At 40.9% G+C, this 14,169-nt stretch overlaps 6 protein-coding genes across 6 annotated transcripts; 3 read left to right on the top strand and 3 right to left on the bottom strand.

Annotated features, from left to right (window-relative positions):
* Positions 1-166: 166 nt before the first annotated feature.
* On the top strand, positions 167-1,097 carry Cbr-cyn-5 (the record flags this gene model as incomplete). Its single annotated transcript, XM_002640628.1, has 2 exons — positions 167-373; positions 690-1,097. The coding sequence occupies 2 exons, from the start codon at positions 167-169 to the stop codon at positions 1,095-1,097; spliced, it is 615 nt and encodes a 204-aa protein (XP_002640674.1).
* A 1,476-nt stretch (positions 1,098-2,573) lies between these two features.
* On the bottom strand, positions 2,574-8,621 carry CBG19735 (the record flags this gene model as incomplete). Its single annotated transcript, XM_045241569.1, has 9 exons — positions 2,574-2,902; positions 3,584-3,831; positions 4,437-4,612; positions 5,336-5,937; positions 5,984-6,290; positions 7,070-7,393; positions 7,791-7,818; positions 8,127-8,436; positions 8,489-8,621. The coding sequence occupies 9 exons, from the start codon at positions 8,619-8,621 to the stop codon at positions 2,574-2,576; spliced, it is 2,457 nt and encodes an 818-aa protein (XP_045096879.1).
* Positions 8,622-9,134: 513 nt separating this feature from the next.
* Positions 9,135-10,148, bottom strand: CBG19734 (the record flags this gene model as incomplete). Its single annotated transcript, XM_002640626.2, has 3 exons — positions 9,135-9,224; positions 9,489-9,965; positions 10,017-10,148. 3 exons carry the CDS (start codon positions 10,146-10,148, stop codon positions 9,135-9,137), a joined length of 699 nt encoding a protein of 232 aa, XP_002640672.2.
* Positions 10,149-10,389: 241 nt separating this feature from the next.
* On the top strand, positions 10,390-10,952 carry CBG25438 (the record flags this gene model as incomplete). The annotated part of the gene is made up of 3 exons (XM_045241568.1): positions 10,390-10,494; positions 10,549-10,593; positions 10,725-10,952. The coding sequence occupies 3 exons, from the start codon at positions 10,390-10,392 to the stop codon at positions 10,950-10,952; spliced, it is 378 nt and encodes a 125-aa protein (XP_045100269.1).
* A 221-nt stretch (positions 10,953-11,173) lies between these two features.
* Positions 11,174-12,046, bottom strand: CBG19733 (the record flags this gene model as incomplete). Its single annotated transcript, XM_045241567.1, has 3 exons — positions 11,174-11,278; positions 11,329-11,451; positions 11,939-12,046. 3 exons carry the CDS (start codon positions 12,044-12,046, stop codon positions 11,174-11,176), a joined length of 336 nt encoding a protein of 111 aa, XP_045096880.1.
* A 1,218-nt stretch (positions 12,047-13,264) lies between these two features.
* CBG25439 lies at positions 13,265-14,032 on the top strand (the record flags this gene model as incomplete). The annotated part of the gene is made up of 3 exons (XM_045241566.1): positions 13,265-13,279; positions 13,421-13,595; positions 13,959-14,032. The coding sequence occupies 3 exons, from the start codon at positions 13,265-13,267 to the stop codon at positions 14,030-14,032; spliced, it is 264 nt and encodes an 87-aa protein (XP_045100270.1).
* Positions 14,033-14,169: the final 137 nt, after the last annotated feature.

Below are 14,169 nucleotides of genomic sequence, written 5' to 3'. Positions count from 1 at the left end.
CGCGTCTAAAGGAAAAATGAAATTTAAATTCAAATCCATGTGCCGGATATTACCGTTCTTCGAATGATTCAGATCGCTAATTTCTATGAAAATCGTCATCGGAAGCTCAAATTTATCGATTTTTTGCTTTTAAAGCTTTCCAATCCTAAAAAACATCGTTGCAGGTATGAAGACATCACTCGTTCTCGTGGCGGTTTGCCTCGCCGTCGGCGCCCTCGCTCAAGACGATGCCAAGGGACCAAAAGTGACCGATAAGGTCTACTTCGACATGGAGATTGGAGGAAAGCCAATCGGACGCATCGTCATCGGACTTTTCGGAAAGACCGTGCCAAAGACCGCCGAGAACTTCATTCAGTTGGCCCAGAAGCCAAAGGTAAGAGGAAAATCGATTAAATAACTTGTTAGGGATCATTTTTAGGCTTTAAACTGGACCTTATTACGCTAAGGTGATGTTCCAAGCGTTTGAGAGACCATTTTGAGCTTTTCAAGTAGAAAAATCGGCTCAAACGTTGCTTTTTCGGGAGAAATGGTCGAGAAAATAGGATTTTGCGTACAAAAATAGATTTTCTCGACGTTTTTAACACAAAATCTAGCGAATTTCAGATTACTGTAGCTTCACCTAGAGTACTTTAGCTTCGCCTAGATTACTGTGGCTTCACTCAAATTACTGTAACTTCTGTTCTTTCCAGGGCGAAGGATACCCAGGCAGCAAATTCCACCGTGTCATCGAGGACTTCATGATCCAAGGAGGAGACTTCACCCGCGGCGACGGAACCGGAGGACGATCGATCTACGGAGAGAAGTTCGCTGATGAGAACTTCAAGCTGAAGCACTACGGAGCCGGATGGTTGTCGATGGCCAACGCTGGAGCTGACACCAACGGATCGCAATTCTTCATCACCACCGTCAAGACGCCATGGCTCGACGGACGTCACGTTGTCTTCGGAAAGGTGCTCGAAGGAATGGATGTTGTCAGAAAGATCGAGAAGACAGAGAAGCTGCCAGGAGATCGGCCAAAGCAGGACGTCGTCATCGCCGCCTCCGGACACATCAAGGTCGACACCCCATTCGCTGTTGAGCGTGAAGCTGTTGTCTAAATTTTGTTTTTCTGATGCCCCCTCAAATTCGTCTTGTATATCGATCTGTGATGCTCTTTCGTTTAGAATGTTCTAGACGGTCGAGTCTTCAAAATGTTTCTAAATTATGTGTACTTGAATAAAATCTCCAATTTTATACGGAATGTTTGATTATTTTAACAGAAATCTGGAATTTTCTATAGTTGTTTTTAGGATTTCCGGCATCAGGGAAATTCAACCCAGATTATGGGATCTTCAAAAGGAGTATTCATTAAGAAAATTCTAGAAATCTTTTTAATAAATTGTTGCCTCAACGGATAACCCCGAAGAAGCGTGTCCAAAAATTACAGTATTATTCAACACTCTCGTTTCGAAAGGTCGAAATCCATGCTAACCTTGGTTAACTGGGTTAAAACCAATGGGGGAGGCGAGCGGCGCGCCTATACCTTCCACCGTGTACCGACATCTCCCGGGTTCCGCCGCCCGCTATGTTTTGTGTGTGTCGCAGGCTCCGCCCACTTTTAGGGGTAGGGGAAGAGGAAAAGGGGTTATTTTGGGCTATTTAGGGCTGTTTTTGACCCGGAAAAAAGGGTGTAGGATTTAATGACGGATTTAATGAGATTTTCATAGAAAATATGCTCTCCAAGTGGCACGCCAAAACACCACGCCGCACTCGCAAAGCGTCGGTGGGGGGAGGCGGGAATCAAAGTACGCAAACACCGAGTCTCACTTTTTTATTCCAGCAATAGAATGTGAGCACATGCTTAAAACGTTCCTTGCACGAGAAATATCAATGGACCCCTAACCATGACTCCTGTTACTGTACAAGCGAGAACGCCACCGTACCTTCCTAGCCGCGCCCACTCATCGTTTCATAACCGTTCTGGCGGCAATAGAAAGCGCAGTGTAGTGTAGAGGTGAGCGCCCTTGGCTATAAGTCGCGCATCGCGGGTTCGACTCCCATCTGTGTTTTCGTTTTTTCTGTTTTTATGGGCCCGGCCACGCCCGCTGGTCTACATACGCCTAATTTTAAGCTGGAAAACGAAATTTCAGATCTGGATCTTTTTTTGGAAACCGGAGTTTGAATCTTATTCGAGACGCGGGACGGCAGTTTTGTTGTATGCGCCTTTAATAAGTCGATTTACAGGTACTACTGTAATATTTTACTTTTCCTAGGAGCTTCCACTTTCCCTGCGATACAAGTTCATTCTAAATAAAGTTCGCTCATTAAAGCCGAAAAAATGGAAAACAGAGGCTTTCATTCAAAAGTGGGCGGGAATTATCCGGGGGGGAAAGAAAAAAGAATTAATCTCCAGGGAGAAGAAGTGGACGGGGCCATAGAGAAGAACAAGTATTTCAGAAAAACTCAAAGAAAACAAAGAAATTAAATTGATTAAACATATTATAAAAAATCGACTGACTATTCGGTGGGAAGAAGAGAAAAACAGGTAATTATTCAACAAAAATGAGACAACAATTGGGAGATTCTTCCTGCTTCTAAAGCGGACATTGCTCATCACCCGACACGTGGACACCGATCTCACGAAGTGTGAATCTAGGTTGATTGATGATAGCGACAGCTCTCCGGAATTCTCTTTTGATGAAATTCAAGTGATTGGGGGTTCGGACGGAGCGAGCCGTGTTGATCGCATCGAATGGTTCCTCGACGAAAATGGGATAATTGGCCATGTGATGGGGAAGACTGCTTCGTGGAACAACTTGCGCCGAACGAACTGAGATCGCTTGAGTCGAGAAGTCAAAGTGAGCGTAGTAGTGGAAGAATCCGACGAACAGCTCTCCGATCGACCACGTGTTCGGGGCGGATGCTGGAAAGAAAGATATGATTAGAGGGGTGATCATTTTAGCCTGAAATTATCTAAAAGAAATCCAAAAATGATCCAAACATAGTCTAATATGGTCTAAAAAGGCCCAAAACAGTCCAGAAAAGATCTAAAATTGGTCTGAAAAAGGCTAAAAAGGTCCAAAAATAGTCTAAACTTGTTAGACTAATTTTGAGCCATTTTTAGATCAATTTTAGACCATTTTTGGACAATTTTGGGGCTTTTACAATCATTTTGGACATTTTTTAATCGCTTTAGATAATTTGAGGACCATTTTGGGCCTTTTTTTGGAGCAGTTTGATTACTTTTGGACAATTTTTGGACACCTTATAGACGATTTTAGGTCAGTTTTAGACCGTTTATGCCATTTAGGACCCCTTTTGGACTATTTTAAGCCATTTTTAGACCTTCTTGGGGACTTTTACAACCATTTTGGATCATTTTTGGACCATTTCAGTCAATTTTTAGACCAGTTTAGGACAATTTTGGAACTTTTACAACCATTTTGAATATTTTTGGTATATTTTCAGCCATTCCAGACTCTTTTTATCATTTTTTTGAATAGTTTTAGATGATTTATGGTTTATTTTAGATCACTTTTGAGCTACTTTAAGCCATTTTTGATCATTTTTGACATTTTTTGAATTATAGTTCAAAAAAACTCACTCGGCAATCGCTCAGCAATGTCTCCATACAACTGCAACGCGCTGATCGGCAGTTTCTTGTCAAACTTCTCGGGGAACAAGTACTGTAGATTGGGAAGGACCGCCGGTGAGACACCACACTGTAGGAAGTGGACGACGAGCAGGATGATGGTGTAGCTGTTGAGATATCCGGCCTGCGCGTTGTTGACACCTTGACGACTCGCCCAGTGCTTGATGGCGAGCGCTAGGACCGGGAAGCGAGCGTCGATTCTGGAAAAAAATGCATTTTTTAAGGGAGAAGTCTAGCTGCTTCTCTATCAACTTTGAGCTCAATTATCTCAGTTCCTTCAAAAGATATCAAAAATTGTTCAACTGATAAAATGTTTATCATATTATCAGCAACATTTTGTTAGCTAACCACTTTTTGATATCTTTCACATAAACCGAGATATATGAGCTTAAAGTTGGTCCCTAAGAAATCAATATATCTCAGTTCCTATATTATGCTTGTCTGAGAAAAAAAGGTTAGAGAGTATTTTTTGCAGTCTAAATACGGTAGCGATATCGAAGCGGAGAGCCTAAATAGCACACATAAGGAGGAGACGCAGACACTTTTTCTCTGCGTCTCAACCTTTTTTTCTCTCAGACAAGCCTAATAAGAGATATCAATAACTGGTTAACTGATAAATTGTTTATCATAATATTGTCAATATGTTATCAGTTGACAGATGTTTGATATCTCTTACAGGAATTGAGATAATTGAGTTCAAAGTTGATGATGGCTTGGGTGGGCTTCTATCTAGAGGGATTATGGTAGTTCTAGGGTCTAGAACCTAGGCCATAGATGGATTTCTAGGCTACCTGGTCTGACTTACAACGAGTAATAGTGTGTGAGATGGGAATTGTAGATTCCAGCGATATTGTTCACATTGATATCCACCTCCATGTCTGGATACGCTCCTTGCATTTTCAATTTGATAATTGGTACCTTCGCTGGAACCATTTCACAGTATCTGATGTGTTGACGAAGTGGATGGCCTGGTTTGGATCTCTGGAATATCAATAAAATGTACAAAAATCAATGTTTCAACTGATTTCAAGTTTCCGATCACTGTGATAATTCTGGAGTATGTAAAACAGACCGAGATTGAAACTTTGCATTTTTAGAATTTTTTGAAAATTCCTTATTTCTGAAATACGCCCCTTTTGGCCAGTTTTCAGTACAAAAAGTACCAAATCGAGCCAAAAAGGGGCGTTTTTCAGAGAAAAGGAAAATTCTAGAAATGCAAAGTTTTCAATCTAGGTCTGTTTTAAATACTCCAGAATTATCACAGTAATCGGAAACTTGAAATTTTTGATGCCTAATTTTTAGGATCTTGAACATTTCGATTTTTCGGGATTTTCGAAAAATTCTAATTTTTTGAAATTTTGAAAATTCCGTATTTTTGGATTTTCAGGATTTTTGAAAATTTCTAATTTTCGAGATTTTCGGAAATTTCGAGATTTTTGAAAATTTCGAATTTTTGGATTCTCGGAAATTTCTAATTTTCAGGATTTTCGGAATTTTAGAATTTTAGAGGATTTTTGAAAATTCCGATTTTTTGAAAATTTCGCATTTTCGAAGTTTTTGAAAATATTAATTTTTAGGTTCCAATGTTGAGAATTTCTGGAAAATTTCGAATTTTTAGGATTTTCGGAAAATTCGAACTATTTGAGGTTTTCAAGAGTTTTGAATTTTTTAAGATTTTTGGGATTTTAGATCTCATTTCCTTACCCTGATCGCCTTATCCAACTTCCTCAAAACCTTCGCCGACTGACTCCTCTCGTTCTGGAAGTCATCGAACACCGTTCCCTTATAGCTGTTCGTTGGGTAGCACAAGCACATATCCACATCCGAATTATAAGATCCACACCCGTTGATCGTGGATCCCGTGATCTGCATCATCACACACTTATCCGGGAATAGCCTCTGAAACTCTCGATGAAGCATCCGACGAGCGTCTAGCTTCATATCCAGAACTGGATCCGGTTGCGAATTCATACGGTAGTGATCCCAACACAGTCTACTCAACCAGGTGATAGAATCCAGGGACTTCTCGACCACTTTTGCCACGTAGCTCTCCACGTCTACAGCCATTTTCTCATTCAGCACGACGCCGATCGTTCTGGCCTGATAGTTGGATGGAAGGCCGAGAGAGGCGATCAAACTCCGATGGTTCGGATGGCCATTGTACATGCTATCAGTCATATCAGTGCTCGATGTCGGAGACTCTGGCTTCGTGGAGTCTGGATCTGGGATCGTCGACGCCACGTCATCAGACTCATCCCACTCATCGACTATGTCTCCGATTTCTGAGCCGAATTCGTCAGTGTCTTCTGAAGCTGTTGGAGGTGGTTAGAATGTGGAATGGTGACAACTTACTTTTGGCTTTTCCTCCTGAAGACGTCCCTGGAGCCTCTCCAGAAGACGTTGTATTCAGCACAATCACCTCATCCCCTTGCTCTCCCATCTTGGCTCGTTTACTTGGCACCGCCTCCTCTCCATCATCTGATTCATCGTCTTCAGACTCGGCGACGGCGTAGCGGATGGTGTTGGTGTTGGGAAGAGAGCAGAAGACGTCGGATGGGCCTTGACGGGAGGTGTTGAGCTCACCAAAGTAGGTAGTGGAATCGACACGCTCCACGAGACGGCGATGGCTGCAAAATGGGGGGTGTTGAGGGATTGTAGGCTGGAAATTCGAGATTTTAGCTAGAAATACCGGGAAATATCAATTTGGAGCTCAAAAATAACAATTTTTGACTTTTTCTGACTTAAAATACCGATTTCATGAGGGTATTAGATTTGAAACTGCTCGAAATTCAAGATTCAAGCAGGAATTTGCTAGTTTTTGGCCTAAAAAGTCTAAAAAAAATTGAATTTTTTGGGATTTTAGGCTCATTTCTGACTATTTTCAACAGAATTTTGGCTATTTTTGGTCTATTTTTGAATTGAAATGCCGCTTTTTTTTCAAAATTTAAAAAGCGATTTTTCGAGAGTCAAAATTGATTTTTCTTCAATTTTCGCATAAATTTCAGGCCTTTTTAGGGTTTTCACCTATTTTTGAAGATTATTTTTCGAATTTTTCAAAATTTGAACCAGAAATGTCTGAAAATATCGATTTTTAGGCCTTTTTGGTAACTTTTGACTTAATTTTGACATTTTCTGATTTGAAATGCCTCTACCGCTTCAAATAGTCATTAGAGTCAATTTTGGGCTCCAGAATCCGATTTTCCAGATAAAAATAGTCTAAAAATATCGCTTTTCAGACAATTTTGACTTATTTTTGATAATTTTCAAGTAATTCAATTGTGTAGCTCAAAAAGTCTAAAAATATCGATTTTCATCTCTTTTTGGCTCATTTTCAACCGATTTTCGATGCTTTTCCGAGCTTATCAACCTCCTAGTCCCTTACCGAATGCCCGGCTCCATCTGATTCTTCAAAACATTCAAGTGCATCGCATCGGCGGCTCTCAACTTCTCCGTCTCTGGTGACGGGCTCTTCGGACTCCCTCTAATCGCCATTTCCTCCTTTTTCTTCAGAATCTTCTCTCGAAGGACTTGAACATCGTCGCTGGCTATCTCAGCCTCCTCTTCTGAATCTCCGAGGGTCACAACTTCAGGATCCACGCGTTTTGGCGTCAATTTCGGTGGTTCTGGAAGCGCCGCTGGCTTCTGCTCCTCGTTCCGTGCGGCGTTGTATCCGATTTCCGGTTGACGGAGATTCTGGAGCACTCGTTTCTTGACCTCCCGACCGCGAACCAGTGCTGCCGAGGTGGTTTCCAGTTGGGAGCACTGAAAAAAAGCAATTTTAGCACCTAAAATAGCAAAAATAGTCGTTTTAGGCAGTCAAAATGGCTTAAAATAGCCCAAAATCGAGCCAAAATGGCTTAAAATAGCCTGAAATTCGCTCTAGAACAATTTCAATAAAATTTCTGGTTTTCTATAGATTTTGGTCGTGTTTTCATCGATTTTGGCACTCAAAATGGCCTGAACTAAGCCAGAATAGCTTTAAATGGCCTGAAATCAGTAGTAAATCGAGTTCAGTGAGGGTTTCCAGTTGGGAGCACTACAAATAGGCTTTTTAATGGAATTTCTGAGTTTTTAATAAATTTTGAAACTCAAAAAAGCAAAAAGATCGTTTCAAAGTCTATTTTGGCACACAAATTGGCCAAAATCAGTAGAAAATCACGTCCAGAGAGGTTTTCCAGTTGGGAACACTGAAAAATCAGTTTTTAATGAAATTTCTGGTTTTTCATGAATTTCGGCACTCAAAATAGCAAAAATAGTCGTTTTAGGCAGTCAAAATGGCTTAAAATAGCCCAAAATCGATAGAAGTCGGGTTCAGAGATGGTCTCCAGTTGGGAGCACTAAGAATCGATTTTTAATGAAATTTTTGGTTTTTCATAAATTTTGGTCTTGTTTTCATCTATTTTGGCAGTCAAACTTGCCTAAACTGACTCGAAAATGTCGTTTTAAACACACAGAATGGCTGAAAGCAGCCCAAAATCGATTTTTTCAGACTCACCCTTGAAATATTGCAAAAATCCGCAGCCACCGCGATCTCGAACTGCTCAAAAACTTTCTAAGCGTTGGCAAGTGCTCATCAAGCTGACTCATCTCAGTAGCCGCACACAGTTGATGGACGAAGAGTGGAGACGTAGCGCTTCTGAAGAAATCCAGCATAGCGTGTGCTGCTTGCCCTTCTGCCATGATTGAATTTTGACCTGTGCCTCGTGCTGATAGAACGCATGCCGGGATTCCGGCGAAGCAAATCATCCTGGACACGTCTATGTTGGGAGATTGGGTTAGCTCAGCTCTCGAGCGCCGATTTAGTTCTGGAAAATTAAATGTTTTGGATTAAACAAATTTTCTAGACATAGAACTCACTTGTTTCAGCGTCATTGATCAATAGCGGATGATTCAGCTTCTGTCCGATGTACTGCAATTTTGGAATAACTGGCTGGTCGTTGTTGCAGCGGGGAATCTTTCGTTTCCGGCCCTGTTCTCGACTTCTAGCCATTTTGGGACTTAAAAAACCCTGCAAGATTCGATTTGGTATTGGAAAATTGGCTGAAAATAGGTGAAAATCCACTAAATTCTCGCTGGAAATTGCATTTTTTTCTTGGCTAAACAACGCGCGCTAGCGGGATAGCGGAGCATCGGTGTGCGCGGTTATTCAAATTTTGAAAATTTTCGAGATTTTTCAGGAAAGAAACCCGAAATTTAATGAATTTTCCCATACTAAAAAACTTCAGAAAACAATAATTTATTCTCATCACTGGAATTCAGAATAGAATAGGATTTTTCTTTTAAAGAGATTCAGATCAAATGAGTCGGTTTATTGTACAGCACAGCCGAGATAGAGAAGAAAAAGGGGGAAACGATGGATAGGGAACATCGTTTTTGGGGGTAGTGAAGGGGAGAGTTGGTTACAGAAGTTGTTTGTTTAAAAAACATATAAAAATAGACGAAGTATAAAATTGTGGGGGGAGATTCCGGTGATGGGTGGGTGTTGAGAAAAGAGAAGGAGGAGTTACTCCTCGGCAGCCTTCTTGGCCTCTGGCTCATCGTCTCCGGCCTCCTCCGAAGCTGACCTCTTGGTTCCGCGAGCCTCGGCGTTCTCCTGAAAGAAAATAGTTAGAATACTCAAAGGTCTACATAGGCCCCCATTGGTGAAGATTCCTAGGCCATGTGTTGTCCTCAAGGGGCTACACGATTAGTCAAAGCGAGACCCAAGCAGGAAACTCTATGCGCCTTTAATTCCTAAATCGCTTCAAAATTGAAGGCGCATGGAGCTTCCTGCTAGGGCCTTGATTAGACGGGTCGTGTAGCTCCTGGAGAACCCAGCAATTTGCTTCTCACTGAATAACTTATAAACTATTCTTACCTCTGGCACGTAGTCGTCAGTCTCATCGTCCGAGAACTGACTCTTGTTGAGATAGCTGAGTCCTGGTCCGTCCTCGCCTTCGCTGTCCTCTCCGCTCTCCTCGCCCTCGGCACCGTCTCCCTCGCCTGCGAAATCCTCCTCGACTTCGACTCCCTCGACATCGCATCCGTCGAGAATCTTGAGCGATGGAATCATATCGAACACCTTGTCGCGGTACTCGGCAAGAAGTCCGAGAGCTGGATTGCTGGTGAGCTCGAGCTCCGAGAGCTTTGGAAGCATCTTGAGCTGACGGAGATTGTCGAGCGAGAGCTTGTTGTTGTTGAGAGTGAGTCTCTCGAGTTCCGGAGCATTCTTGACGAGAACGTCGAAGCCGGCGGCGTCACCGAGTTGATTGTCGCTGAGATCCAAATAGGTAAGTGCTGGCAGGTGTGGGAAGCCAGAGAGAGTGGTTAGACCACACTTGACCATGCTGAGCATCTGTAAAATTCAGAATATAAGAAACTTTTTCGCCCTAATAGGATTGCTTACAGCCAAATTTGTAAGTTGATCGTTGATTCCTCCGATTTGTCCGTCATCCGAGTTGTCCAAGAAGAGTGTGTCCACAGTGGCCGGGTCGCGCTCTCTGAGCTCAACAGTGTACTTCTCAAGCATGGACGGCATCTTTTTTGGGCCTGTTGAGGAACGGAGGTTCTGTGAAAAACAACTTTAGAGAGGGGAGAGAGTGAGAGACGCAGAAGAACAGAGAAAAGCAGAGACTAGAAAAACAAGTCAAATATCATCGATTTTAGATTAAGTTGTGATAAAGATTTAAAACTAACTGCGATCAGAGTAAATTGAATGAAAATAGGTCAAGGAAAATCGAAATTTTTAGTCAATTTATATCGAATTTTCACCATTTTCCATGCGAAAATCAGTGAAACTGGTGAATTTTTCGAGTTCTATGCATTTTTCAGTCCAAAGCAGCAAAGAAACTACAAAAATTGATCCGGAAAACGACTCAAATGATGCAAAGTAGAGGAAGACGCAAGTTCTAGATAAATTTGCGATTTTGAAAAATCAGAGAAAAAACAGCCAGAATTTCGAAACTAGCTCTGATCTAGCTCGAGCAGAGCTTTGAACAAGGAATAGGTCAATCAAAAATCGAAATTATTGACCGAAAAACACCGATTTTTCACCATTTTTCATGGGAAAATCGATGGAACCGACCATTTTTACGGATTCTACGCGTTTTGCCAGTCTAAAACAGCTAAGAAACCACCAAAATCGACCCAAAAAACGATTCAAATGCCCCGAAAAACAATCGAATGGCCTAAAATGCCAGAGTTTCGCGCGCAAATAACCCGAATTTGGTTGCGCGCGCTGAGAATCAAACGCGTTCGCCGTGGAGCGCGTTTGCTTCGCCTTCGAAAAAACAATTTTTTTTCATTTATTTTTGCAAGTCTAGAAGTGAAAAGTAAGAGATAAAAAGACAAAAACGATCGTGAAAAATTGAAAAAAGTGTTTAAAAATTTTTTTAGGCCTGAAAATGATGAAAAACCACTGAAAATTGGTTTTTTTTCGGCGAAAATTATTTTTTATAAACAATTTTTTTTCAAAAAATCTTTAACAATTCAATTTTTAGGTTAAAAATTGCTGAAAAATCGTATTTTTTATTCAAAAATTCAACAAAATTCTTTTTTATTAAATTAAGATCTCGTCCAAATTCTGAAAATCGAAGAAAAAGCCACAAGTTTCCCTCCAAAAGCGATCAAACTCGGGTGTGCCATGTTTTGAATGATCCATTGAGCGCACTGTAATTTTTCGAAAAAGTAATTTTTAAATTAAAAAAAAATCATTTTACCGATGCCAAAAGATTTCTAGAGTTCTCCAAAACCAAATAGACACTTGGCGAGAGGCTCAGGGCTAGCCAAAGTTGACTGTAGAGATTGCAAATCATGAAGAGGAAGGAGAGAGACATTAGCACCTGAAAATTTGCTTTTTGATAGTCTGAAATGATCAAAAAAGTCTAAAATAGTCCAAAAATAATCTAAAATAGTCCAAAAGTCGTTTAAAACAGTCCAAAAGTTGTCTAAAATGATCTAAAACAATCCAAAAGTGGTCTAAAATGATCCACAAATAGTCTAAAATGATCCTAAAATAGTCTAAAATAGTCCAAAAGTGGTCTCAAATAGGTCAAAAATGGTCTAAAATGGTCCAAAAATGTTCCAAAAATGGTCCAAAGTGGTCTAAAGGGGTCCAAAATTTGTCTGAAGGGGTCCAAAAATGGTCTAAAAAGGTCTTAAAATGGTCTGAAATAGTCCTAAAATAGTCTACAACGGTCCAAAAATGGTCTAGAAAGGTTCTAAAATGGTCTAAAATAGCCCCAAAATGGACTAAACTAGTCCAAAAGTAGTTTAAAATAGTCCAAAATGCTCTAAAATGGTTCAAAATTGTCCCCAGAGCAAACTTACATAGTCAATAGACTCCCAGCTAGCAGTAACTTCCACATTGCTCATCATATAGGAAACCAGGGCCGGTAGGAACAGCAAAATCGAGCATAGGCGGGTGTAATCCAACATAAACGCATTGATATGCCCTTTTCCTAAACACTCAGCCGCATTTTTCAATAAAATGAAAGATAGTGCTCTGGAGAATGGTAGGAGGAATGCAAAGATCAGAGAAATGCCAGTGTACTCGATTTGGCCAGGTTCCAGCCAAGATATGGACACGGAGACGGCAAGGGGGGTCTGAAAATAGCTTTGAAATGACCTAAAAATGGTCCAAAATGGTCCAGAACTGGTCCAAAGTGGTCCGACTTACCACTAGCCAGAGATCAGTTTTGGATAGGGACCTAGACGAGAAATAGAGCAGAACGCATCCGGCGAATAGGAAATCGAAGATTCGAACTAGGAAAAGTTCACCGGTTCGGTTGTGGGAATTGGCTAAAGAGGCGATTAGGACTCTAGGAGTTTGGCGCCAGCCGCTGGGAGGATTACCTGAAATTTTTGGAATTTCGAATAAATCCAAATGTCGTAGGCACTAGCTTCTTTCAAAATTAATATTTCGATTCCAACTAAATCGGATATGATAGAAGAACTCAAGAACTACAAAATTATACTATTTGGATTACTGTAGCTGGNCTATGAACAAAGNTGCAAGCCAAAAACCATTGGAGCTATTCTGCCCGTACTTTATGACCTGTAACTTTGTTCGTAGACCAGCTACAGTATCCCAACTAGTATTATTTTGTAGTTCTTGAATTCTTCTACCATATCCAATTTAGTTGATCCCAAAATATCAATTCTAAAAGAAACTATAGCCAGGCCGCCGATGGCCCACCAATGGTCCGGTTTGCAAGTAAACCCAAAAAGGGTCTTCGCCGGACCTGCTATAGCTTCTTTCAGAATCCGTATTATAGGACCAACTGAACTGGATATGATAGAAAAACTCAAAAGCTACGAAATGATATTAGTTGGATTACTGTATCTGGTCTATGAGCTAAGTTACAAGTCAAAACCATTTGAGCTATGCAGCTCTTACTTTATAACTTATACCTTTGTTCATAAGCCAGATACAGTAACCCAAATAGGACCATTTTGTAGTTCTTGAGCTCTTCCATCATATCCAATTTAGTTGGTTCTAAAATATTAATTTTGAAAGAAGCTATGGCAGGTCCGACGAAGGCCCGCCAGGGCCCCGTTTCCAAGGTCCGGTTTACAGGAAAACCGAAAAATCCTAAATTCTAGGATTTTTTGATTTCTTCTTGATTTTTTTAAAATACTTACCTTCATTGGAATATGTGCTTGAGGGATGTAGTTGGCGAAATGAATGAGTCTCAGGAAAAGAAAAGTGAAGAAGAACTGGGCAAAACTTGTGGCTATCAGCTTGATATCCAGCACGAAATATAAGACATTATGAGCGGCAGAGAGCACGAAGGCCGATGCCAATTCCAGTATGAAGAAGTAGGTGGCTTCTGTCTGAAAAATAGTTGTCTGAAAAAGAAGCAAAAAGAGATTGGCGCCGGTGGGGTTGAACCAGAGAGTGTCAGATTTCGAAACAGGAGCGTTAGCCATTGCGCCACAAGGTACACAAGGAGAAACGGTGGTGGTGGGCGTACACAAGGCGGTGGCGCCGCGCTAGTGGGTGGCGTGGGTGGGGTCGCGCCACAAGTGGGTGGCGTCACCCAAACTATCAAATTTAAGCTCAATTATCTCGGTTCCTATAAGAGATATCAAAAATTTGTCAACTGATAAAATATTTATCATATTATCAGCAATATTTTATCAGTTGACTCTTTTTTGATATCTGTTACAGAAATCGAGATAATTGAGCTCAAAGTTAACAGTTTCAAAAAATAGGACAAACCTTCAAAATGCTCTTGGAACTTTTGGGCATTTCAGACACCAAATTTCGTTTTTCAGTGTCCATATTTGGTTATTCTGGCTATTTTTGAAATTAAGGGAAAAAGAATTGGTGAATTGAAGAAGAGAGAATTTGGGACATCTAGATTGGGAACATTTGGCGGAGATTTCTATCTTTTTTCTTATTCTATTCTCTTCTTCTAAATACAAGAAGACATAGAGAAAAATACGGGGAAATCAGAGGGAAAATCTGTCTGTCGGTCTGTCGGTCCGGATGTCCTTTTCTTCCCTGGAGGGAAAGTGAAGCAAGTACGCCCCATTGGACTTAGCATTATTGACTT

The sequence above is a fragment of the Caenorhabditis briggsae genome (genome assembly GCF_000004555.2).
Source record: "Caenorhabditis briggsae complete genome, chrI, whole genome shotgun sequence".
NCBI lineage: Eukaryota > Metazoa > Nematoda > Chromadorea > Rhabditida > Rhabditidae > Caenorhabditis > Caenorhabditis briggsae.
Note: the sequence above shows the minus strand (reverse complement) of the source record. Positions and strands in the feature narration are given on the sequence as shown.